Source organism: Coregonus lavaretus (genome assembly GCF_964263955.1).
Source record: "Coregonus lavaretus genome assembly, chromosome: 9".
Taxonomy (NCBI): Eukaryota; Metazoa; Chordata; class Actinopteri; order Salmoniformes; family Salmonidae; genus Coregonus; species Coregonus lavaretus.
In genome coordinates, this window is record NC_139996.1 from 51,667,183 (window position 1) to 51,694,854 (window position 27,672).

At 43.4% G+C, this 27,672-nt stretch overlaps 1 protein-coding gene across 1 annotated transcript in view; it reads right to left on the bottom strand.

Annotated features, from left to right (window-relative positions):
- Positions 1-19,063: 19,063 nt before the first annotated feature.
- Positions 19,064-27,672, bottom strand: part of ireb2 (iron-responsive element binding protein 2) — a 35,770-nt gene continuing 27,161 nt past the window's right edge. The window contains exons 22-23 of the mRNA XM_084168805.1: positions 22,248-22,433; positions 19,064-22,111 (exon numbers count right to left, since the gene is read on the bottom strand). Of these exons, the coding sequence (XP_084024931.1) occupies positions 22,001-22,111; positions 22,248-22,433 (297 nt within the window). The 3' untranslated portion in view covers positions 19,064-22,000. The remainder of the gene's footprint in view (positions 22,112-22,247; positions 22,434-27,672) is intronic.

A 27,672-nucleotide genomic window follows, 5' to 3' on the forward strand; every position in this document is an offset into this window, starting at 1 on the left:
GTGACTGGGAAACTGGTCAGAATTGAAGGAATGATGGATGGCGCTAAATACAGGGAAATTCTTCAGGGAAACCTGTTTCAGTCTTCCAGAGATTTGAGACTGGGACAGAGGTTCACCTTCCAGTAGGACAATGACCCTAAGCATACTGCTAAAGCAACACTCGAGTGGTTTAAGGGGAAACATTTAAATGTCTTGGAATGGCCTAGTCAAAGCCCAGAACTCAATCCAATTGAGAATCTGTGGTATGACTTAAAGATTGCTGTACACCAGCGGAACCCATCCAACTTGAAGGAGCTGGAGCAGTTTTGCCTTGAAGAATGGGCAAAAATTCCAGTGGCTTGATGTGCCAAGCTTATAGAGACATACCCCAAGAGACTTGCAGCTGTAATTGCTGCAAAAGGTGGCTCTACAAAGTATTGACTTTGGGGGGGTGAATAGTTATGCACGCTCAAGTTTTCTGTTTTTTTTTGTCTTATTTCTTTGCATCTTCAAAGTGGTAGGCATGTTGTGTAAATCAAATGATACAAACCCCTAAAAAATCCATTTTAATTCCAGGTTGTAAGGCAACAAAATAGGAAAAATGCCAAGGGGGGTGAATACTTTCGCAAGCCACTGTAGGTTTAATCCTAGACACATGAAAAGTGGGATGTATACGGAGGGTACGGGGCAACAGAAGACGAACAGCAGAGGGGCTAAGAATCTTGGAGATGGGGAAAGGGCCGATAAAACGGGGGAAAGTTTGCGGGACTCTACCTGGACAAGCTGCTGGCTCCAGGTGGTGGGATTGGCGGAGACAAGGCAGCAAAGAGTCGTCTCCAGGTCCTGATTGGCTTGCTTTGACTGGCCGTTAGACTGGGGGTGGAACCCGGAGGACAGGCTGGCCGACGACCCAATGAGCGTGCAGAACGTCTTCCAGAACTGGGACGAGAACTGAGGACCCCAGTCGGAGACCATGTCCACCGGAAGTCCATGGATCCGGAAGACGTGCTACACCATGAGCTGGGCAGTCTCCGGCTGAGGGTAGCTTGGGGGGAAGGAATGAAATGGGCGGCTTTGGAAAACCGGTCCACCACGGTAAGGATAACAGTGTTGCCATCAGATGGGGGGAGACCAGTGACGAAGTATATATGTGACCAGGGACGGTGAGGGACAGGAAGTGGTTGAAGGAGGCCAGCCGGAGCTTGAGGAGGAATCTTATTCTGGGCATACACGGTGCAGTTAGCGACAAACGCGGAGACATCAGGAACCAAGGTGGGCCACCAAAAACGTTGTCATACAAAGGCCAGGGTCCGATGGGAGCCAGGATGGCATGCCAGTCGAGAGGAATGAGCCCATTCCAGAACTGAGGAACAGGCAGAGTCTGGGACAAACATCCGGTTAGCTGGGCCCCCCTGGAGTCCGGCTGGGAACGCTGCACCTCACAGACCTGGTTTTCTATACCCCAGATGAGTGCAGCCGCGAGACAAGAGGTAGGGAGGATGGTCTCGGGGTCCGATGGTGTAGCAGTGGGGCTATAGAGGCGTGACAGCGCATCCGGCTTCACAACAGAATGGCGCCGGAGGAGATGGCTGCCGTTTTACGGCCCCCTAACCAATTGTGTCATTATGTGTGTTTTTTCGCGTTATTTGTAATTTATTCTGTACATAATGTTTCTGCCACCATCTCTTATGACCAAAAAGAGCTTCTGGATATCAGGACAGAGATTACTCACCTCATATTGGACAAAGATTTTTTCTTCAACGAGTCGGACGCGAAGAATATTCTAGAGAAACCCGACAAGGCCCAAATCCCCGTCATTCACATGAGAAAGAGACATCGTGGACGTAGGTCGGGGTGCCTTGTAAGGATCCCACGGCAAACGAGTAATCTGCCTCTTCCATCAGTCCTATTAGCCAACGTACAATCATTGGAAAACAAAATGGACGAGCTACGATCACGGATATCCTACCAACTGTAAAAACTGTAATATCTTATGTTTCACCGAGTCGTGGCTGAACGACGACATGGATAACATACAGCTGGCGGGATATATGCTACATCGGCAGGATAGAACAGCTGACTGGGGGTGGTGGTCTGTGTATATTTGTAAATAACAGCTGGTGCACAAAATCTAATATTAAGGAAGTCTCAAGGTTTTGCTCGCCTGAGGTTGAGTATCTCATGATAAATTGTAGACCACACTATTTACCAAGAGAGTTTATCTATATTTTTCGTAGCTGTCGATTTACCACCGCAAACCGATGCTGGCACCAAGACTGCACTCAATGAACTGCAGAAGGCCATAAGCAAACAGGAAAACGCTCATCCAGAGGCAGCACTCCTAGTGGCCAGTGACTTTAATGCAGGGAAACTTAAATCCATTCTACCTCATTTCTACCAGCATGTTAAATGTGCAACCAGAGGAAAAAATACTTTAGACCACCTTTACTCCACACACACAGATGCGTACAAAGCTCTCCCTCGCCCTCCATTTGGCAAATCTGACCATAATTATATCCTCCTGATTTCTGCTTACAAGCAAAAAATAAAGCAGGAGTATACCACATCAGTCAATGGCTTCATCAATAAGTGCATTGATGACGTCGTCCCCACAGTGACCGTACGTACATACCCCAATCAGAAGCCATGGATTGTAGGCAACATCCGCACTGAGCTAAAGGGTAGAGCTGCCGCTTTCAAAGAGCGGGACTCTAACCCGGACGCTTATAAGAAATCCCGCTATGCCCTCTGATGAACCATCAAACAGTCAATACAGGACTAAGATTGAATCGTACTACACCGGCTCCGACGATCGTCAGATGTGGCAGGTCTTGCAAACTATTACAGACTACAAAGGGAAGCACAGCCGCGAGCTGCCCAGTGACACGAGCCTACCAGACGAGCTAAATCACTTCTATGCTCGCTTCGAGGCAAGCAACACTGAAGCATGCATGAAAGCATCAGCTGTTACAGATGACTATGTGATCACGCTCTACGTAGCCGATGTGAGTAAGTCAATATTCACAAGGCCGCAGGGCCAGACGGATTACCAGGATGCGTACTCCGAGCATGCACTGACCAACTGGCAAGTGTCTTCACTGACATTTTCAACATGTCCCTGACTGAGTCTGTAATACCAACATGTTTCAAGCAGACCACCATTGTCCCTGTGCCCAAGAACACTAAGATAACCTGCCCAAATGACTACCGACCCGTAGCACTCACGTCTGTAGCCATGAAGTGCTTTGAAAGGCTGGTCATGGCTCACATCAACACCATTATCCCAGAAACCCTAGACCCACTCCAATTTGCATACCGCCCCAACAGATCCACAGATGATGCAATCTCTATTGCACTCCACACTGCCCTTTCCCACCTGGACAAGATGAACACCTACGTGAGAATGCTATTAATTGACTACAACACCATAGTGCCCTCAAAGCTCATCACTAAGCTAAGGATCCTTGGACTAAACACCTCCCTCTGCAACTGGATCCTGGACTTCCTGACGGGCCGACTCCAGGTGGTAAGGGTAGGTAACAACACATCTGCCACACTGATCCTCAACACGGGGGCCCCTCAGGGGTGCGTGCTCAGTCCCCTCTTGAACTCCCTGTTCACCCATGACTGCATGGCCAGGCACGACTCCAACACCATCAATAAGTTTGCCTACGACACAATAGTGGTAGGCATGATCACCGACAATGATGAGAGCCTATAGGGAGGAGGTCAGAGACCTGGCCGTGTGGTGCCAGGATAACAACCTCTCCCTCAACGTGATCAAGACAAAGGAGATGATTGTGGACTACAGGGAAAAAAAAGAGGACTGAGCATGCCCCCATTCTCATCGACGGGGCTGTAGTGGAACAGGTTGAGAGCTTCAAGTTCCTTGGTGTCCACATCACCAACGAACTATCATGGTCCAAACACACCAAGACAGTCATGAGGGCACGTCAAAGTCTATTCCCCCTCAGGAGACGGAAAAGATTTGGCATGGGTCCTCAGATCCTCAAAAGGTTCTACAGCTGCACCATCGAGAGCATCCTGACTGGTTGCATCACTTCCAGGATATACAGAGGGTAGTGCGTACGGCCCAGTACATCACTGGGGCCAAGCTACCTGCCATCCAGGACCTCTATACCAGGCGGTGTCAGAGGAAGGCACTAAAAATTGTTAAAGACTACAGCCACCTTAGTCATAGACTGTTCTCTCTGCTACCGCACGGCAAGCGGTAGTGTAGCACCAAGTCTAGGTCCAGAAGGCTTCTTAACAGCTTCTACCCCCAAGCCATAGGTCTCCTGAACAGCTAATCATGGCTACCTGGACTATTTGCATTGTCCGGTCTTCCACTCATCCCCTTCCCGTATCCGTACCATATGGTATGCGTTCCGGAGGTCCAAATTGGAGAAGATGGTAGCCCCCTGGAGAGGCTCGAAAGCCGAGATGATGAGTGGAATTGGGTAACGTTTTTTATCCGTGATGTCATTCAAGCCCCGGTAGTCGATACATGGACGCAGAGTTTTGTCATTCTCCACAAAGAAGAACACTGCGCCAGCGGGGGAGGCAGAAGGACGGATACCCCCTGCAGCCAGGGAGTCCTCAATATACGTCTCCATTGCCTTGGTCTCGGGACCTGTCAGGGAATAAAGCCATCCCGAGGTGGTGTAGTGCCCGGGAGAAGGTCGATGGCGCAGTCATAGGGCCGATGCGGAGGAAGCGAGGTGGCACGGGCCTTGCTGAAAACCTCCCGGAGGTCCTGATACTCCGCAGGAAGATGTCCCGGCGCAGGCAACGCCAACTTTAGTCAATGCGCATGGCAAAACGGGCTCCAACCCAGGCTAGAACCAGTAGTCCAGTCGATCAGAGGTTGTGCCTCCGGAGCCAGGAAAACCCAAAACCATGGGTGCATGAGGGGATTCAATGGGCAGGAACTGCATAGACTCACTGTGATTACCCAACACTCTCAGGTTAATGGGAAACGTAGTGTGGGTGACTCTGCCAATAGAGTGCCCATCCAACGCTCTGACGTCCATGGGAATGGAGAGGGGCTGTGGGGGGATTTCCAGCTCCGACACCAGGGTAGCGTCCATAAAGCTTTCGTCGGCCCCAGAGTCAATGAGCACCCGGAGAGATTTGGACCAGTCACCCCACAACAGGGTAGCATGGAGAGGGGTACGAGAACTGGAAGATGGGAAACTCCCCGTACGGTTCACCAGCGTACTAGTACCTACTTGATGAGCCTAGTTCTTTAATGGGCAGGTAGATAACAAATGTCCCGTAGCTCCACAATACAGACAGCTCTGGGTGTTTAGTCAACGTAAGCGCTCAGCAGGAGACAATCTAGTCCTGCCCAGTTGCATGGGCTCCAGAGGAGATGACTCGACAGCCCTCGGTGACCTCCGAGAGAACTCGGGCGATATCGGATCCACTCAGAAATGTGGACTTCGGGATTTTCGGAATTACTCGGAGGCGAGGTGGAAATCGAGGACGAGCGTCGGCAACAGGGAACAGACTCCCTCTCCCTCCTACGTTCCTGTAGCCGCCCATCGATCCGGATGGTCAAGGCTATGAGGGAGTTGAGGTCCAGGGGCAGGTCCCTGGCTGCGAGCTCGTCTTTAATCACCTCCGATAATCCGTGAAGGAACGCGTCGAACAGGGCTTCTGGGTTCCAGGCAATATCAGCCGCCAACGTGCGAAAATCCACTGCGTAGTCTGCCACACTACGTGAATCCTGACGTAGTTGGAGCAGCTTATGAGCCGCCTCTCTCCCGGACAACGGAGAATCGAACACTTTACGTACCTCCGCCACGAACTCCTCCAGTCTGAGGCAAACAGTGGATTGTTGCTCCCACACCGCCGTAGCCCAGGTAGCAGGGTAATTGACAGTCTGGGGTAGTGGCAGGCTGCCTCACAGACAATCCGCGGAATTGCTCCTGCAATGTGTTGAAGGCACGGTCCTGGCGTTCCGCCAAGGTCTGGAATCCTTCCATAAGACCTTGAAGTAACTCCTTGTGTCTTCTAATGGTGGCTCCCTGGGAGGAGACGGCGTTGCGGAGCTGGTCCGAGTCTGCTGGGTCAGTCATGGCCAGTTCGTACCGTCACGACTCAGGATATGACCCAGATGCAGACACAGGAGGCGGATAGTACAGTTCTCAGATAATTTATTATAAATACGGGGCAGGCAAAGGGCAGGTCGAGGACTGGCAGAGGTTCATAATCAGGTCAGAGTCAGGCAGGTACAGGATGGCAGGCAGGCTCGGGGTCAGGGCAGGCAGAATGGTCAGAACCAGGAAAACTAGGAAACAGAACTTGAGAAACAGGAAGACGGTAAAGCATGCTGGTAAGACCTGACAAGACGAACTGGCAACAGACAAACAGAGAACACAGGTATAAATACACAGGGGATAATGGGGAAGATGGGCGACACCTGGAGGGGGGTGGAGACAAGCACAAAGACAGGTGAAACAGATCAGAGTGTGACTGTTGGCCTATGCAGTTATTTCAGCATGAAACAAAACAGGAAGTGTGAGCGGTTATTCAAATTAGCCTACATCACTGCAGTTTACAGCCTATGGACAATAATTGTGTATTCACTTGATATCAATAATACATTCCTCATTGCACTGTGTTGTTGTAGCCCAGGTATAATACTTTTCTTGTCTAAAAACGTAGTCTTAGGCCTATCCGGACTACGTTTACCCCCACATAATACCCATATGTACATATCTACCTTAATTTCCTCATACTCCTGCACATGGAGTCGGTACTGGTACCCCATGTATATAGCCAAACTATCATTGCTCATTGTGTATTTATTCCTCATGTTAATATTTTTAATTTTTGTATTTGTTATTGTATGCTGCATTGCTGGGAAGGGCCCGTAAGTAAACATTTCGATGTTAGTCTACACCTGTTGCTTATGAAGCATGTAACAACAAAAATTTGATATGATTTTCTTTAATAGTGGAGCTTTGTGTGCCCGGGCACAACAGAGAGCAGCCTGGAGGAACACACTACAGATCTGCCATTTCATAATCTGGTTACCTATTTTTCTTGCACATTGACAGGTAAATATTTAGCCTATAGCCCTAATATTTAGCTAATGAATGGCCTAATATCTAGGTAATATTTAAACTGAACAAAAACATAAACGCAACTTCAAGTTACAGTTCATATAAGGAAATCAGTCTGAAATAAATGAATGCCCTAATCTATGGATTTCACATGACTGGGCAGGGGCGGAGCCATGGGTGGGCCTGGGAGGGCATAGGCCTAACACTTGGGAGCAGTGGTGTACTACTTAAGTAGTTTTGGGGGGTATGTGTACTTTACTTTACTATTTACTTTGACTTCACTACATTCCTAAAGACAATAATGTACTTTTTACTCCAAACCAAAAGTACTCGTTACATTTTGAATGCTTAGCATGACAGAAAATTCACACACTTATCAAGAGAACATCCCTGGTCATCCCTACTGCCTGTGATCTGGCGGACTCATGAAACACAAATGCTTTGTTTGTAAATGATGTCTGAGTGTTGCAATGTGCCGCTGGATATCCGTAATTTAAAAAACAAGAAAATTGAGCAGTCTGGTTTGCTTAATATAAGGAATTGTAAATTATTCATACTTTTACTTTTGATACTTAAGTATGTTTTTGCAATTACATTTACTTTTTATACTTATGTATATTTAAAACCAAATACTTTTAGACTTTTTTTCAGGGTGACTTTCACTTGTGTAATTTTCTAATAAGTTATCTTTACTTTTACTCAAGTATGACAATTGGGAATGTTTTCCACCACTGCTGGGGAGCCAGGCCCAGCCAATCAGAATGAGGTTTTCCCCCACAAAATAGGTTTATTACAGACAGAAATACTCCTCAGTTTCATCAGCTGTCCGGGTGGCTGGTCTCAGACGATCTCGCAGATGAAGAAGTCAGATGAGGAGGTCCTGGGCTTGCGTGGTTACACGTGATCTGTGGTTGTGAGGCCAGTTGGATGTACTGACAGACCACATGTGACCACGCCAGCATAAATAGGCCTATGTCTGGATTTGATTAGAGCTTTGATCGAAAATTCAAGCCTGATGCTACCTGAGCCTGATGAGCCATAAATTAAATACATTTTATGAGCCCTACATTAAAGACATTTAAAAGAGCCCAAGCCCAAAAAAGCCAAAATGATTTAGCCGTTATCCAATCATTGTGGCAGACCAGGGGGTTTGATCAAGACATTTCCACAGATCAGACATGACACAAGTGTGATACCTCAGATTCAAGGGTGTTTATTTAAAACAATAAAGAAAAATACAAATAAAAAGAAAATGTCCTCCTCCAGGAGACCTCTTCCGGGTTACCGCCTTCTGGGGAATGTTGTCTCCTCTGGGGTAGAACACCAAGCCCCTCGGTTCTAGAAGACCGTGAGGACATCTATCCAGTAGCAACCTCTCACTACCTCCAACCTCTCCCATGTGCTGCCCTCCTGGCAGCTTTATGGGCCCTGTACGGCTGGTGAGCAATCAGCCCCTTGATTACTCACCAGCCTGAATCAGCCCCAATTAGTCCTGGCCGGAGGACCCGTTGAAACCTGGCACGTCTAGCAGAGGGAGCCACCGCCGCATGATGCAGACCAGGGTTCTTCAATTCCGGTCCTGGAGGGCCGAAACACTTCTGTTTTTTATTTCTACCTGGTAGTTAATTGCACTCACCTGGTGTCCCAGGTCTGAATTAGCCCCTGATTAGAAGGAGAGGATGAAAAACAGAGGTGTTTCGGCCCTCCAGGACCGGAATTGAAGAACCCTGATGTAGACCATCTGTCACCAGGCCTCGATGAGTCTCCACCTGGTGGCTTGTACGGGGTACGCCACAACATATATTATAGGCTACTGCACATTATGCATGACAGAAACATATAAAAGCCCATAGATGTAGTGTGCTATATGCACTCTTGGGTAAATAAATGAAACTAGCTCCAGTAGGCTAAGGTTTTTGAGTGTGAACTATATTACTGTACTGTATTATACTGTATTACTCAGTACTTTGTTGCAGCCTCGAGTCTTCTTGGGTATGACACTACAAGCCTGGCACACCTGTATTTGGGGAGTTTCTCCCATTCTTCTCTGCAGATCCTCTCAAGCTCTTTCAGGTTGGATAGGGAGCGTCGCTGCACAGCTATTTTCAGTTCTCTCCAGAGATGTTAGATCAGGTTCAAGTCCGGGCTCTGGCTGGGCCACTCAAGGACATTCAGAGACTTGTCCAGAAGCCACTCCTGCGTTGTCTTGGCTGTGTTCTTATGGTCATTGTCCTGTTGGAAGGTGAACCTTCGCCCCAGTCTGAGGTCCTGAGTGCTCTGGAGCAGGTTTTCATCAAGGATCTCTCTGTACTTTGCACCTCCCTGACCAAGTCCCTTCTCCCCCGATTGCTCAGTTTGGCCGGGCGGCCAGCTCTAGGAAGAGTATTGGTGGTTCCAAACTTCTACCATTTAAGAGTGATGGAGCCACTGTGTTCTTGGGGACCTTCAATGCTGCAGACATTTTTGGGTACCCTTCCCCAGATCTTTGCCTCGACACAATCCTCTCTCAGAGCTCTACGGACAATTCCTTCGACCTCATGGCTTGGTTTTTGCTCTGACATGCACTGTCAACTGTGGTACCTTATATAATTTACCACAGGTGGACTCCAATCAAGTTTTAGAAACATCTCAAGGATGGTCAATTGAAACAGGATGCACCTGAGCTCAATTTTTCGAGTCTCATAGCAAAGGGTCTGAATACTTATGTAAATGTGATATTTCTGTTTTCTATTTTTAATAAATTTGCAAACATTTCTACAAACCTGTTTTTGCTTTGTCATTATGGGGTATTGTGTGTAGATTGATGAGGGAAAAAAATTATTTAATCAATTTTAGAATAAGGTTGTAATGTAACACAATGTGTAAAAAGGGAAGGGGTCTGAATACTTTCTGAATGCATAATATTTCCCCTAATGTTATTAGCCTACCTTTCTCTCTCTATTGTTGCTTCATTTCTTCCTCGCTTTCAACAGTTAAATTAAATATGTTTTGTTGTCCTTATCATTCTAATGACATCCTTGAATAATATAGGACTAGAATTAGATTCAGAAGGCTTTCACTTCTCTTCACGAAGATTGAATGGTTATGGGTCTGAATAAATGTTAGATTAATTTGTATGTTTAGTCCCACCCCAAATACAGTATAAATGTGTGAACGGTGTTAAGAGTTATAATGTAGTGGCAACCCACTAACAGAGGGGGGCGGGACTAAACATTCCAGGGTGAAGGAGACTGCGGAAACTGTTTAAGAAAGCCTCCTAAAGGTGGGCGGAGCAAAGTGCCTTTGTGTGTCAAGGGGTATAAAACAGTATGTATGGGTTTTGGGCGCCAGAGCTCTCCATGAATAAAAATACAGATCATTCTTGCTGGTTGTGGACCTTGAATCATTTATGATTAAAACCAGAGCCTTACAACCCCTGGTAATGATTCAAGCTTAGGTTGAATTAGAGATAGAAATTCTCGTGACAAGTGGTCCTTCGAGCGGAGCTCTAAAATACGTCTTTGTCGTTCTAAGGACACCGAAACCGTGCACGGGCGGGTGATTGCCTCCGTGGAGAATAGTCCTGGCCTTCGACGTTAAGGTTATAAACAGGCCGGTGATTAATCTTATGAACGATAAAGACGTTAACGAGATTGAAAAAGCATTTAAATCCAAACTGCAAGGAAAAGGTCAGTAATTTTTATTCATGGTTTTGGTGAAATTATTTGAACTTGTATGAGAATAGTAATTCTTGTGGAGGGCAGAGAATAGTTACCAAAATCTCATAAGAGAATTAAAAGGAAGGGGGTCTGAAATGACTCAAGGTGAATGGCCATCACCAAAATAAACTAGTTAATATTGAGATTGTACGGGGTACAGTGTTACAATATAAACAGGAAGGGAGATAATTATCATCGTGTAAGATAGATAAGTCAAAAGTCGCATAAACAACTGGGGATTTGCTCTAACTCTGTCTATTTCATGAAACTGGAGCAGTTACGACCTCTAGGTTACGGATAGTGTTAGAAAAAAATCGTAAAATGTTGTATACGTGTGAGACTTAATGATCCATCGAAATACGTGATAATTGTTTCAAGGAAGGAACTAAAATAGGTCGCGTGAGAAAAAATGGTTGTCTGATCCCTTTCATGAAACTGGAGTAAAAAAAAACTCTGGGTTACGGGTTAGATCATTTAAATGGTTAATTACAAAAGCAGATCATAACATTGGCTCAAGAGTCGCACCTAATAATAAGTCCCAGGAAAATAATTCTGGATTGAATTATTACTAAACGGGGGGATTTCTTATTTTTCCACCATGGGAAATAAATATTCTAAAGAGGTCCGACAATTAACGGGGGATGAAAGATATATGTTAGGAAGAGATCGAAGAAATATGTTTTATGGATCCATTTGGGAGAAGAGGTATGGATTTATTGGGCATCTCGATGTGGAGAAGTTAGAAGTTATGATTAAGCAGATGCATGTATACTGTGGAACGGATTTGAAGAAACAGCGAGAGGAGGGGCTAGAGACAGCGAGGGTATGGCTTTTGGAAGCGCGAAGGAGAGAGGAAGTGCTTTAACTGTAACAAAGAGGAATATTTGGCAAGGGAGTGTAAGGCCCCGGGTAAATACTGTAACAAAACAGGTCATAACCATCGCGACTGCAGAGCTAAGGGCAGTGTCCGAGATATGACAGTCTATTTTTTTGGTTTCACGGGTAAAATGTTTGAAGAAATGATTTGTGTCGATTAAGAATTGGCTAAAAACACCACGAAGCGATTGTTTGAGAGGTACCTATACATTTCTAACGATATATACGTATGAACTTTCTCACCCAAACGTAGACGTACGTCATGGGTGAGAAAGTAGAGAATATTTACATTTGCATTTTTGGTCATTTAGCAGACACTCTGGTCCGGAGCGACTTGCAGGAGCAGTTGGGGTTGGGTGCCTTGCTCGGGGGCACATCGGCAGATTTTTCGCCTGGTCGGCTCTGGGATTGGAGCCGGCGACCTCTCGGTTGCTGACACAGTGCTCTTGCTTACTGGGCTACCAGCCGGCCGATATGAGTTTAAGGTTGTGCCGTTGTTTGATTAGGTGATAAGGTTATGTGATAAGGTTTAATGGGTAATTGGACCATAACTAAAGTGGTTATAGAAGTAATGTATAAATAGTAGAGAGCCAATAGAGGGTTCCATTGAACTATTATGTTTTGTTGGGCATTTGAATGGCATAAGGTGAAATCTGTGTGTATGAGGGAATTCAACGGCTGGTATGAATGGTAACGGGATACTACTTAGTATTTGGTTGGTTAATGCTGAATGGAAGATTTGAAGCGTGGTTGGGGGTTAAATAGAAAGACTCACTTATTCAATAGGGAATGGGTGTAGGGAGAGAGTTTTTATGTGTATTAAAAGTTGCATTAGATAGCTTTAGTAGTATTCTAGATAGGTCTATGAAAATATGTTACAAGTACGAATGACATTATTTCCTAAGAAGGAAGATTATTAGGGAAGGTCCCCGCGCCTCCCCCGTAATGTAGGAAGGAGCGGGGGGAGGGGGGGGGAGGTGAGAGACAGTACATAGTTCAGATGATAGGAATATCATTAAATGTATGCTTATCAACGATATCAAGTATTTGTTTTATTAATTAGGGCCGAATCAGAGAGAACAGTTAAAGAAATTGAATAGCGAACTGAAATGGCGATAGAGCTGTGAAAATTTAGTTGAGGACAAAGGAGAATAATTTATGGCTCTGGTTAGCGGGAAAAAATAGAGACAGTCCAGCGAGTTAGATTGAGCTGGAAAATTTCAAGTAGAGGTCTAAAGACTTTACTGAAAGGAATTGCTTTGATGAATTCAAATGGTTATTACTTTATTGTATAGGTTGAGTAACACCAGTGGTGGATGAAAATAAATGGTGGATTCTAAAAAAATAATTTAGTTTCGTTACGTGAACAATGGGATATCGTTTTTACTATTAGGATGATGGATTGAAAAAACATTGGTTATAAGTATGAAGTTATTAAACAATAGGTTTACATTTTAAGAACATCAATGCAACAAGTTGCAATGATTAAAGTAATAGTAAATTGGGAATATAAAGGTAAAAATAACTGAATTGTGTAATAGAAGGGTAGACAGATTTTCCTAGGGGGTTGATCAAATAATTGATAATTGATCATTTGAGATGAGATCACATGTAGCAGATTTAGGGTAATCAATTAATTAATCATTGTATACTAAATAATTTTTTTGAGGTTTTATGGATTAGTTATGAGGAATTAGATTGATACAAACATTATTGTTGTCTTGTTCCCTGTGTCCGAGGATTGGTGAGTCAGGCGTTGGTGAAATGCAGTATCTAAACAATGATGAGAGATGGACTTACTTCGTACTCTGACCAGGGGAATGTGAAAAACGATCCTCCAGGCTTGGTGGATGACGAGGATTTGGACCCTGAAAGGCCGCAATTGGATGAAATGTTTATTAGTTCTGACGTAATCTCTGAGATTAATCATGCTTGTAAAATACATTTATCCTGAATGTGAAAACATTTAGTCAAAGGGGTGGATTGTTAGATTAATTTGTATTTTAAGAATAATGACTAAAGGATTTCACCCCAAATACAGTATAAATGTGTGAACGGTGTTAAGAGTTATAATGTAGTAGCAACCCACTAACAGAGGGGGGCGGGACTAAACATTCCAGGGTGAAGGAGACTGCGGAAACTGTTTAAGAAAGCCTCCTAAAGGTGGGCGGAGCAAAGTGCCTTTGTGTGTCAAGGGGTATAAAACAGTATGTTTGGGTTTTGGGCGCCAGAGCTCTCCATTAATAAAAATACAGATAATTCTTGCTGGTTGTGGACCTTGAATCATTTATGATTAAAACCAGAGCCTTACAACCCCTGGTAATGATTCAAGCTTAGGTTGAATTAGAGATAGAAATTCTCGTGACAATAAATAACTGCTATAGCCTACCGCAATCGCGCACTCGCTCTCCTTTCAAACTACCCGTGAGTACTATTGGCTGCTGTATTTAACATTCAGCAAACAAAAGCTTGTGTCCCTCTTCGAATAGTCTAGTGGTAGAAGAAATGCTAAATAAAATAATGTCCAGCAAGCTATTCTAGTCTAGGTTTTCCTGCATGGGACTCCAAGAGCTAAGGATATTTTTTTAAGGAGAGAGAACAGCGGAGCACAGGTGCGTGCGTATTGCGCAAGAGACAGAGGCTATACATTAGAAGCTTATTATGCATAACACATCATAAACTAGCTAAATATAAGGCTAATACTGCATTGAATGTATTACCTGAAAGAGGTAGGCTAGGACATATATACATATATAGAGCAATTGTGGTGGATACAGTGGGGAAAAACAGTATTTAGTCAGCCACCAATTGTGCAAGTTCTCCCACTTAAAAAGATGAGAGAGGCCTGTAATTTTCATCATAGGTACACGTCAGCTATGACAGACAAATTGAGAAAAAAAATCCAGAAAATCACATTGTAGGATTTTTAATGAATTTATTTGCAAATTATGGTGGAAAATAAGTATTTGGTCACCTACAAACAAGCAAGATTTCTGGCTCTCACAGACCTGTAACTTCTTCTTTAAGAGGCTCCTATGTCCTCCACTCGTTACCTGTATTAATGGCACCTGTTTGAACTTGTTATCAGTATAAAAGACACCTGTCCACAACCTCAAACAGTCACACTCCAAACTCGACTATGGCCAAGACCAAAGAGCTGTCAAAGGACACCAGAAACAAAATTGTAGACCTGCACCAGGCTGGGAAGACTGAATCTGCAATAGGTAAGCAGCTTGGTTTGAAGAAATCAACTGTGGGAGCAATTATTAGGAAATGGAAGACATACAAGACCACTGATAATCTCCCTCGATCTGGGGCTCCACGCAAGATGTCACCCCGTGGGGTCAAAATGATCACAAGAACGGTGAGCAAAAATCCCAGAACCACACGGGGGGACCTAGTGAATGACCTGCAGAGAGCTGGGACCAAAGTAACAAAGCCTACCATCAGTAACACACTACGCCGCCAGGGACTCAAATCCTGCAGTGCCAGACGTGTCCCCCTGCTTAAGCCAGTACATGTCCAGGCCCGTCTGATGTTTGCTAGAGTGCATTTGGATGATCCAGAAGAGGATTGGGAGAATGTCATATGGTCAGATGAAACCAAAATGTAACTTTTTGGTAAAAACTCAACTCGTCGTGTTTGGAGGACAAAGAATGCTGAGTTGCATCCAAAGAACACCATACCTACTGTGAAGCATGGGGGTGGAAACATCATGCTTTGGGGCTGTTTTTCTGCAAAGGGACCAGGACGACTGATCCGTGTAAAGGAAAGAATGAATGGGGCCATGTATCGTGAGATTTTGAGTGAAAACCTCCTTCCATCAGCAAGGGCATTGAAGATGAAACGTGGCTGGGTCTTTCAGCATGACAATGATCCCAAACACACCGCCCGGGCAACGAAGGAGTGGCTTCGTAAGAAGCATTTCAAGGTCCTGGAGTGGCCTAGCCAGTCTCCAGATCTCAACCCCATAGAAAATCTTTGGAGGAAGTTGAAAGTCTGTGTTGCCCAGCGACAGCCCCAAAACATCACTGCTCTAGAGGAGATCTGCATGGAGGAATGGGCCAAAATAACAGCAACAGTGTGTGAAAACCTTGTGAAGACTTACAGAAAACGTTTGACCTGTGTCATTGCCAACAAAGGGTATATAACAAAGTATTGAGAAACTTTTGTTATTGACCAAATACTTATTTTCCACCATAATTTGCAAATAAATTCATAAAAAGTCCTACAATGTGATTTTCTGGAGAAAAAAAATCTCATTTTGTCTGTCATAGTTGACGTGTACCTATGATGAAAATTACAGACCTCTCTCATATTTTTAAGTGGGAGAACTTGCACAATTGGTGGCTGACTAATTACTTTTTTCCCCCACTGTATATAAAATTAGGATCTGCTGGAGTCCAAGTCAAACCAAGATTCTTTATTTCTGAGCTCAGAGAGAATAACAGAGTTACACAACGCAGTGTAGACAGTCTGAATTCCAAAGCATTGGGTGATAAGCACATATCTTTATAGTTCCTGTTCTTGGGCGGGACTCTCAGTTCCCATTTTATCTATACAAGGACACAGGAGCAAACTGGTTTGCAACACAGGATTATACTCAGAAGAACAGGAGATTATAATAGGATAATTTCACACAGTTTCACAAGGTTAGTCACATACTCAGTTATGTGGACACATACAGTCGTGGTCAAAAGTTTTGAGAATGACACAAATACTAATTTTCACAAAGTCTGCTGCCTCAGTTTAGATGATGGCAATTTGCATATACTCCAGAATGTCATGAAGAGTGATCAGATGAATTGCAATTAATTGCAGTCCCTCTTTGCCATGAAAATGAACTTAATCCCCAAAAAACATTTCCACTGCATTTCAGCCCTGCCACAAAAGGACCAGCTGCCATCATGTCCGTGATTCTCTCGTTAACACAGGTGAGTGTTGACGAGGACAAGGCTGGAGATCACTCTGTAATGCTGATTGAGTTAGAATAACAGACTGGAAGCTTTAAAAGGAGGGTGAAATCATTGTTCTTCCTCTGTTAACCATGGTTACCTGCAAGGAATCACGTGCCGTCATCATTGCTTTGCACAAAAAGGGCTTCACAGGCAAGGATATTGCTGCTAGTAAGATTGCACCTAAATCAACCATTTATCGGATCATCAAGAACTTCAAGGAGAGAGGTTCAATTGCTGTGAAGAAGGCATCAGGGCGCCCAAGAATGTCAAGCAAGCGCCAGGACCGTCTCCTAAAATTGATTCAGCTGCGGGATCGGGGCACCACCAGTGCAGAGCTTGCTCAGGAATGGCAGCAGGCAGGTGTGAGTGCATCTGCACGCACAGTGAGGCAAATACTTTTGGAGGATGGCCTGGTGTCAAGAAGGGCAGCAAAGAAGCCACTTCTCTCCAGGAAAAACATCAGGGACAGACTGATATTCTGCAAAAGGTACAGGGATTGGACTGCTGAGGACTGGGGTAAAGTCATTTTCTCTGATGAATCCCATTTCCGATTGTTTGGGGCATCCGGAAAAAACCTTGTCCGGAGAAGACAAGGTGAGCGCTACCATCAGTCCTGTGTCATGCCAACAGTAAAGCATCCTGAGGCCATTCATCTGTGGGGTTGCTTCTCAGCCAAGGGAGTGGGCTCACTCACAATTTTGCCTAAGAACACAGTCATGAATAAAGAATGGTACCAACACATCCTCTGAGAGCAACTTCTCCCAACCATCCAAGAACAGTTTGGTGACGACCAATGCCTTTTCCAGCATGATGGAGCACCTTGCCATAAGGCAAAAGTGATAACTAAGTGGCTCGGGGAACAAAACATCGAAATTTTGGGTCCATGGCCAGGAAACTCCCCAGACCTTAATCCCATTGAGAACTTGTGGTCGATCCTCAAGAGGCGGGTGGACAAACAGAAACCCACAAATTCTAACAAACTCCAAGCATTGATTATGCAAGAATGGGCTGCCATCAGTAAGGATGTGGCCCAGAAGTTAATTGACAGCATGCCAGGGCGGATTGCAGAGGTCTTGAAAAAGAAGGGTCAACACTGCAAATATTGACTCTTTGCATAAACTTAATGTAATTGTCAATAAAAGCCTTTGACACTTATGGAATGCTTGTAATTATACTTCAGTATACCATAGTAACATCTGACAAAAATATCTCATAACACTGAAGCAGCGAACTTTGTGAAGACCAATCCTTGAGTCATTCTCTAAACTTTTGACCACGACTGTACAACTAAAATGTTCCATTACACTATTAATATCAATCTAGAACAGGATTATCTATTTTGGATGCAATTTGAATGGAGTTGATGGAGAGAGAGAAAGACTGCGAGAGTGTGCCCGTGCACTGATTTAAAGCAACAATATTCAAGGCTGTTTTAAAATTCTGCAGCTGCAATAAATAAAATAATCTTTACAATTAAAATCATAATTTAACCCCCAAAAGGTGATGGGTAAATTTGACGTGCATTCAGTCTTTATATTAGACTATGCTGCAGCAAATGCAGGCCTACCTCTCCCAAGAAAAAAAGTTACCATGATGAGATGATTGGTCAACATGCATTGTGAACTGCGCTCCATACTGAGATGGGCTGTCTGTCCCCACCCTGAGCGTTGAATCATCATGTAGAGGCTGCAGAGAAGACAGATGTAGACATCGCATATCATTTAAGTTCCATTTCACGCCATGCTGTGCATAGCAATAATTTATTAGAATTTACCGGTTTCTGCAGTTATTTATCTTGGGAATAGGGCATTGTTTTGGGCGGTAAATCTCAGTAACCGGTTCCCTCCATTCAACCCTAGTTATGATAACGTTGTTGCACTGATGCATTGCAAATAGTTGCACAGAGCACAGTGAAAAAGGAGACCCAAGGGAATTAACAACCATTAGAAAAATTATAATCACTTGCAAACCACTTAAGGAGGCAATGACATGCTGTAGATCTAAAAGATGCGCAGGCTAAAAGGCGTTTGTTATTAAATTTCTACATTTAAATACGAGTTACTATATTATTTTTCATTAGGCCTACATGTACTTTGAAGTATTATTTGCAGTTGTCACTATGACAATGAACACACCCTGAAAGCACTGAATGGTCTGAACCAGTATCTCTGCATTAGACCTCATGAATGGTCTTGTTACCACCCTATTAATAGCAGCCTGCAATAGGATGTGTTGATCAGTTGATTGACAGGTGTAGGACAATAAACTATCTATAACTTTCCTCTAGTGTGGATGCTCACCAAAATGTTATAGTTATGTAGCCTATAGTTTATCATTATGGTTTTCGTTATAGTTATTGGCTTGGTGGATGGCCCGGGCCTTAACTCTGACACAACACATTATCACAACAGAACTAGCCTACTAGTAAGTCCGGCTTACGTTAGCGAACTTGAATGAAATAAATGTACAATTACATGTTTACTTGACTTTTATTCTCAATAAATTGCCCCTTCAAATAATTTACTCTGGCAAGTTTGCCACTGTTGCGCTGCAGTAGGGAAGTAAAGCGGAAGTCGAATCCATCACTTCTGTTGTTTGGCTGTGCCCATAGCAACGTTCGAAAATGAGCTGGATATAATGTAATGGATCGCATTCCGACCTCAGTGCAGCTCAGCGTAAACAAGCATAACGGAAGGGTCGGTATCTTCTGGCAAAGCACAGACGTTCTTCAAGTTTAAGTTGGATATTAGTAGTGCTGTAGTAAAGGTTCTAATTTACAGCCAGTTAAGATGGCATTTAAACATACAAATATAGCATGTTAATTTCAAGCAAAACACATGTAAGTGAATGGGTTTTCCAACGTTCAAAAGCTTTACCCTTCTTGTTCGTTGCTAAACAAAACCATGAGCCTCATGTCATTGACGACACAAACCTGTCTTCCTCTATACAAGTGTAAATCCTTAGCCCAGGGCTAAAGCTTAGCCCCAGGGTTAACAAATGCTTGTGTAAACACAGGCTAAGCTAGCCCAGGGCTAGTCCAGCCTGGGGGTAAAATAGCCCGGGGCTAAGAACATTGCAGTGTGAAAAGGCCTTTCTTGGACTTGCTGGTGATGTGCTGGAACAATAATGCCAGCACTGATTTGAGAGCCTAGCATCCAAATACAGATGTTTTTGTACAGTTTCTTTACAGCAAAACATTCAACGAACAAACTTTCCTTTTAATCATTTATTAAAAACTATATACAATATCTGTTATAATTCAGTATTTCGGTACACCATTTTTTTTTTCTCTTTGTTTTTATTTTATACCACTTCTCTGCATTAACCAGGTACTTCTTGTTATGTGCAATTTTGCACTTGCTTTGTTTGCATATGGTCAATTTTTTGTGAAAATGAAAAAAGAAGCAGTACCCCAACAACAGCTATGCACAAATAACACCACATATATCATCCATTGATTGAAATTTACTAAATTACTGTGTGCTAGTGTATTCTCAGGAAAAACCTCAATTCCACAACGCAGTCAGTGAGACGCATACCTGTGAAGTCAAGCCTAAAGAACGGATCACACTTTCAAGGCAAATTGCGTTAACATAAAGCTGGGGTATACTCAGTGAGGTGAAATACTCAGAATAACATTGTAGATAGAAATAAATACAGTTGACTTGATTACCTGTTCTACATGACAATTACATCCGATCTACACTAGACATTTCTACCTGATTCTGAAAGTTCTTCAACGTTGCACCATCTTGATCAGGCCCCCGGCCGGGACTCAAGTACCCAATCAAAACACAACAACACACAGTCAACCAATAAGCCCAAATCAGGCTAATTGTAGTTTGACAACCAAAGACATCAACACGTGTGTATGCATCCTCAAGACGAATGACATCATTACAGGTCAGGATACCCTGTTCTCGGCTTAAACTTGTTTTGGAAATGTGTCATGGCAACACACTGGCGTTGTTCACTCTTAAAAAAAACAACAAGATTTTGGGTTTTCAAATAGCTCCAGACAGTCAACTGTTTGAATTTAGTATGACAATAAATACATGACAATCTCAATGATGACGAACCCCACCCCCCCGCCTTTAAATAAAATGCAGACAATCATGCTCTCTAAAGTATATATTTAAAAGCTAATGTTCAAATCCACATTCCAGAAGTCTCAATTATATTGGATGGATAAAGTTTCATATAGTGCCATTATCGGAGTAAGCCAACGGAGGCAACATTGTCACACAGACAGCCTTAACATGGAAAATGTCAAATCATACAGTGTTAATACCAACACATATGAACAATGGTTGCCCACTACTTTGTAAACCTTTGAAAATACCGGTACCTGACAAGCAACATGTAATGAGATATTGTAGATCAAACTAGACTATCAGAGCTATATAGAGATATACAGTTCTAGTTCAGATGACCTCGCAAATTGTCATGAGAAGCACCAAAGCGAAGGACATTTTGACACCTCTGCCTCAACACCAGTGAAATTGACAGTTTCAACACCCTACTAACCCCGTTGTCAGATAATCAGTTCAACCAGTAGACAATGAAGCTGTGCAGACATGGATGGCAAAAAACAACTGTTTCCTCCACACTCATTCTGAGAATGTTCATATTCTCCCTATTGCACCAATCCAATCTGTCCAGATCTACATAAGATCTACATAAGCATCAAAGGAGTAGAGGGAAAGAGTCAGGTTGGAACTGGGCACAAGGTCTCATCTGGTAGGCTAAAGTAGATCAATCTGGTCTCAGAATTGAACTTGACTGATGTGGTCAGGAAGCTCAAGCGCTGAAAAAAAGTGCAGATACCTGTTCAAAAGAGGTGAAACTTTCAGACTGACGCAGATAAAAATCTATGACTTAGAATCAGACACAACCCTTTCATTCACAACATATTAGGTTATGTCCATTCTATACATTGGACTTCTACACCGCAACGTTCTGAACATTCCACCCTATGGAACAGGCACCCTGCTGGAACAGGTTGTTCTGGATGGGGCATTCTCAGCCGTTGAGTATCAATCTGTTCTAAAGTGGATTGTGTTGGTCTAAATGCTGAAGCGGACTGATATCGTCAAAGAGGACTGAGCTGGTCTTGGAGCTGAAAGAACGTTGGGCTGGTCTGAGCTAGTCTGAAGCGGAGCAGACTGGTCACAAGCAGTTCAAAACGGCACAGGTTCGGTTTAGACCTGGGAGGCATTTGTCTGTGGGCGGAGGAGGGTAAATAATCTCTGTGAATTAGCTTCTGTGTCTTCCCTACTGGAGCAGGCTAGTTTAGTAGGCCCATTTCCACCCATTCAACTAGATGGTTGGAGCATGAATAACCCCATAGCTAAGCACAGTAAGAAAATCATTAGGCCTTGGGGTTAAATGTTGAGTTAAGCTAAAATTCTCTAGTCTAGAGCATGGTCCGAGCCACGTATCGCAGCAGCCCGCCATGCCGGTAAAAGGCCACGTCCATCTCGCTGTCAAACAGAGTCGTCACACTGAAGGTCTTTCCAGAGCTAGTCTAGAGAGAGAGAGACAAGGTGAAAAATGTAGTTAAATGAAGGGGCAATGCCATGGACAAAGATAGTTGTGAGACATTTTAACTAGTGATGGGACATTTTAGTTATAAAAAGGTAACTTTTGATTGGATGCCATACTTTGACAGTCAGCAGTTGCTTTGGGGACAGGTCCTCTGGTAGAGTGATGGTGAACCTCTCCTTCCCGGAGAGCTCTAGCGAATCGGCACTCTGGCCTGGCAGGAACTGGAGGGGCGCGATGCCCATGCCCACCAAGTGGTTCTTGTGCATCTTCTCAAAGCTCTCAGCTATGACAGCTCGCACACCCTGCCAACCATACAACACACAGAATAAGTGACCAATAGGATCTGTATTTCATGGGGGAAAAAGTCACATATGCAATTGAATGACATTTCCCAATGAATATTTGATTCATTTAGAATTTCATTGTGTATAATTTCGCTCCAGCTCATGTAAATTCAAACAACAATGTAGGAGTAGAGATTTTATGCAGAGCCAGGATGACTTAAGATCTGGTTTTCCCCATTATCATTGCCCTAGACATACTATTTTGGGGCTTGAGGTCAAGATCAAGTGTTCTGTGAAACAGACCACATTTGGCACTTGTGTTAAAAAAATATACACTACCAGTCAAAGGTTTGGACACACCTACTCACTCACTTTATTTTTACTATTTTTTACATTGTAGAATAATAGTGAAGACATCAAAACCATGAAATAACACATATGGAATCATGTAGTAACCAAAAAAAGTGTTAAACAAATCAAAATATACTTTATATTTGAGATTCTTCAAATAGCCACCCTTTGCCTTGATGACAGCTTTGCACACGCTTGGAATTCTCTCAACCAGCTTCATGAGATAGTCACCTGGAATACATTTCAATTAACAGGTGTGCCTTCTTAAAAGTTAATTAATGCGTTTGAGCCCATCAGTTGTGTTGTGACAAGGTAGGGGGGGTATACCGATTATAGCCCTATTTGGTAAAAGACCAAGTCCATATTATGGCAAGAACAGCTCAAATAAGCAAAGAGAAACAACAGTCCATCAAGGGTTTTTCTTTATTTTTACTATTTTCTACATTGTAGAATAATAGTGAAGACATAACTATGAAATAACACATATGGAATCATGTAGTAATCAAAAAAGTGTTCAACAAATCAAAATATATTTTATATTTGAGATTCTTCAAATAGCCACCCTTTGCCTTGATGACAGCTTTGCACAGTCTTGGTATTCTCTCAACCAGCTTCACCTGGAATGCTTTTCCAACAGTCTTGAAGGAGTTCCCACATATGCTGAGCACTTGTTGGCTGCTTTTCCTTCACTCTGCGGTCCGACTCATTCCAAACCATCTCAATTTGGTTGAGGTCGAGGGATTGTGGAGGCCAGTTCAACTGATGCAGTACTCCATCACTCTCCTTCTTGGTAGAATAGCCCTTACAAAGCCTGGAGGTGTGTTGGGTCATTGTCCTGTTGAAAAACAAATGATAGTCCCACTAAGCCCAAACCAGATGGGATGGCGTATCGCTGCAGATGCTGTGGTAGCCATGCTGGTTAAGAGTTCCTTTAAATCAGTGTCACCAACAAAGCACCCCCACACCATCACACCTCCTCCATGCTTTACGGTGGGAAATACACATGCGGAGATCATCCGTTCACCCACAACGCGTCTCACAAAGACACAGCGTTTGGAACCAAAAATCTCCAATTTGGACTCCAGACCAAAGGACACATTTCCACCGGTCTAATGTCCATTGCTCATGTTTCTTGGCCCAAGCCAGTCTCTTCTTCTTATTAGTGTCCTTTAGTAGGGATTTCTTCGCAGCAATTTGACCATGAAGGCCTGATTCACACAGTCTCCTCTGAACAGTTGATGTTGAGATGTGTCTGTTACTTGAACTCTGTGAAGCATTTATTTGGGCTGCAATTTCTGAGGCTGTTAACTCTAATGAACTTATCCTCTGCAGCAGAGGTAACTCTGGGTCTTCCATTCCTGTGGCGGTCGTCATGAGAGCCAGTTTCATCGTAGCGCTTGATGGTTTTTGCGACTGCACTTGAAGAAACTTTCAAAGTTCTTGAAATGTTCCGTATTGACAGAACTTTATGTCTTAAAGTAATGATGGACTGTTGTTTTATTTGCTTATTTGAGCTGTTCTTGCCATAATATGGACTTGGTCTTTTACCAAATAGGGTTATCTTCTGTATACCACCCCTACCTTGTCACAACACAACTGACTGGCTCAAACGCATTAAGGAGGAAAGAAATTCCACAAATTCACATTTAACCAGGCACACCTGTTAATTGAAATGCATTCCAGGTGACTACCTCATGAAGCTGGTTGAGAGAATGCCAAGGGTGTGCAAAGCTGTCATCAAGGCAAAGGGTGGCTATTTGAAGAATCTCAAATATAAAATAGATTTTGATTTGTTTAACACTTTGTTTGGTTACTACATGATTCCATATGTGTTATTTCATATTTTTGATGTAGTTACAATGTAGAAATTGGTAAAAATCAAGAAAAACCCTTGAATGAGTAGGTGCTCTAAAACTTTTGACCGGTAGTGTATATATCATTTTAAATATATATTTTAAATATACACTGCTCAAAAAAATATGAATGAATGAAATAATCTTATTAAATACTTTTTTCTTTACATAGTTGAATGTGCTGACAACAAAATCACACATAAATTATCAATGGAAATCAAATGTATCAACCCATGGAGGTCTGGATTTGGAGTCACCCTCAAAATTAAAGTGGAAAACCACACTACAGGCTGATCCAACTTTGATGAGATGTCCTTAAAACAAGTCAAAATTAGGCTCAGTAGTGTGTGTGGCCTCCACGTGCCTGTATGATCTCCCTACAACGCCTGGGCATGCTCCTGATGAGGTGGCGGATGGTCTCCTGAGGGATCTCCTCCCAGACCTGGACTAAAGCATCCGCCAACTCCTGGACAGTCTGTGGTGCAATGTGGCGTTGGTGGATGGAGCGAGACACGATGTCCCAGATGTGCTAAATTGGATTCAGGTCTGGGGAACGGGCGAGCCAGTCCATAGCATCAATGCCTTCCGCTTGCAGGAACTGCTGACACACTCCAGCCAAATGAGGTCTAGCATTGTCTTGCATTAGGAGGAACCCAGGGCCAACCGCACCAGCATATGGTCTCACAAGGGGTCTGAGGATCTCATCTCGGTACCTAATGGCAGTCAGGCTACCTCTGGCGAGCACATGGAGGGCTGTGCGGCCCCCCAAAGAAATGCCACCCCACACCATGACTGACCCACCGCCAAACCGGTCATGCTGGAGGATGTTGCAGGCAGCAGAACGTTCTCCACGGCGTCTCCAGACTCTGTCACGTCTGTCACATGTGCTCAGTGTGAACCTGCTTTCATCTGTGAAGAGCACAGGGCGCCAGTGGCGAATTTGCCAATCTTGGTGTTCTCTGGTAAATGCCAAACGTCCTGCACGGTGTTGGGCTGTAAGCACAACCCCCAACTGTGGACGTCGGGCCCTCATACCACCCTCATGGAGTCTGTTTCTGACCGTTTGAGCAGACACATGCACATTTGTGGCCTGCTGGAGGTAATTTTGCAGGGCTCTGGCAGTGCTCCTCCTTGCACAAAGGCGGAGGTAGCAGTCCTGCTGCTGGGTTGTTGCCCTCCTACGGCCTCCTCCACGTCTCCTGATGTACTGGCCTGTCTCTTGGTAGCGCCTCCATGCTCTGGACACTAAGCTGACAGACACAGCAAACCTTCTTGCCACAGCTCGCATTGATGTGGCATCCTGGATGAGCTGCACTACCTGAGCCACTTGTGTGGGTTGTAGACTCCGTCACATCCTACCACTAAAGTGAAAGCACCGCCAGCATTCAAAAGTGACCAAAACATCAGCCAGGAAGCATAGGAACTGAGAAGTCTGTGGTCACCACCTGCAAAACCAGTCCTTTATTGGGGGTGTCTTGCTAATTGCCTATAATTTCCACCTGTTGTCTATTCCATTTGCACAACAGCATGTGACATTTATTGTCAATCAGTGTTGCTTCCTAAGTGGACAGTTTGATTTCACAGAAGTGTGATTGACTTGGAGTTACATTGTGTTGTTTAAGTGTTCCCTTAATTTTTTTGAGCAGTGTATATTTCCTTCTTCATGATTTTCCCCTAACCCTACCACCCCTCCCTTAATTGGAGTAAACTAATGGACAACAATACTTAGGCTTTTACTTCCAGCTTATACACACTAGAAACATTTTACAGACAGTATATTTTACATTAGTTATCTTTTGTTTGCTTATAGTCCCAGCCTTCAGATACCATCATCCCTCCAATCTATCTCTAAAGACCATCCAGACCATGATTTCTGGCTGCCATTTTTCCACTGTGCTATGATGTTTCACAAAAGTTCTGAACCTTTCTATTCTCAAAGTTTTTACAGATTGTAAATTAAAGACAAACATTTTTGCTAAGAGTATTATTATATTATTGATCGATTGACTATGACTTTTCAAAATCACCCAGCAGCGCTATTTGCAGAATTAGCTCCAAGTAAATGTTGCCATTTTTTTGTCATTCCTGAACCTGCGACCAAAAACAAGCTACCTATGGGCAGTACCAAAACAAGTGATCTAATGATTCTGTCAGCAAAATCTGCAGAGCTGGGATGGTTGTATACCCCATATATATAACATTATATTGGTTGCAAGAATTTTGTATAATAATTTAAATGGAAAACCTACGTTTTGAATCGGGCGTTGTTCTGTGTATCAGTTCATAAACCATGTGCTATGGAATCGGTACATCGAAAATCTCCCAACTATTTTGCAACATGTATGGTGCAGCTGTCAATTTTTTGGTCCTTAAATGAAACTGGTATACTTTTTTATCTATCACCATTTTCTTTAGCCAATTTCGGTCTGTAATGCAGGGCCGACAAACAAGTTCCTTACCTTCCCCCCATTTCTACTTGCGTCCTCCATTGCTGCGGTAATGCTGCAGTTGGTTGTAATTTTGGATAGAGCAGACATTTCCATATATTTCTGTTAACTGCATGTGTGACATAACTCCACCAGTCCTATTTATGATATCATTTACAAAGATTATACCGTTTTTAAAATGTTTATTTTTTAAAATCAATTAGTATATTTGAGTTTAACCATAATATTTGTTCTGTCTTTTCTGGTGGATTAAACTGAAATTGCAACCAGCTTTCTATGGCTTGTTTTAAAAATAGCTATATTTTTTTAATGTTCTGAAACCTTTAGTGATCAGTCTAATTCTTCAATATTTAATAATTTATGCCCTCCGAATTTATATTCATTATATAAATAGGCCCGTTTAATTTTGTCTGGCTTGCCGTTCCAAATAAAGTGGAATAGTTTGTGCTCATATAATTTTAAAAAACAGGTCGCTAGGTGTAGGCAGGACCATAAGTAAATAGGTAAACTGGGATATGACTAAAGAATAAATCAGGGTGATTTTTCCACAAATAGACAGGTGTTGTCCTTTCCATGGTAGCAAGATCTTATCTAATTTCGCTAATT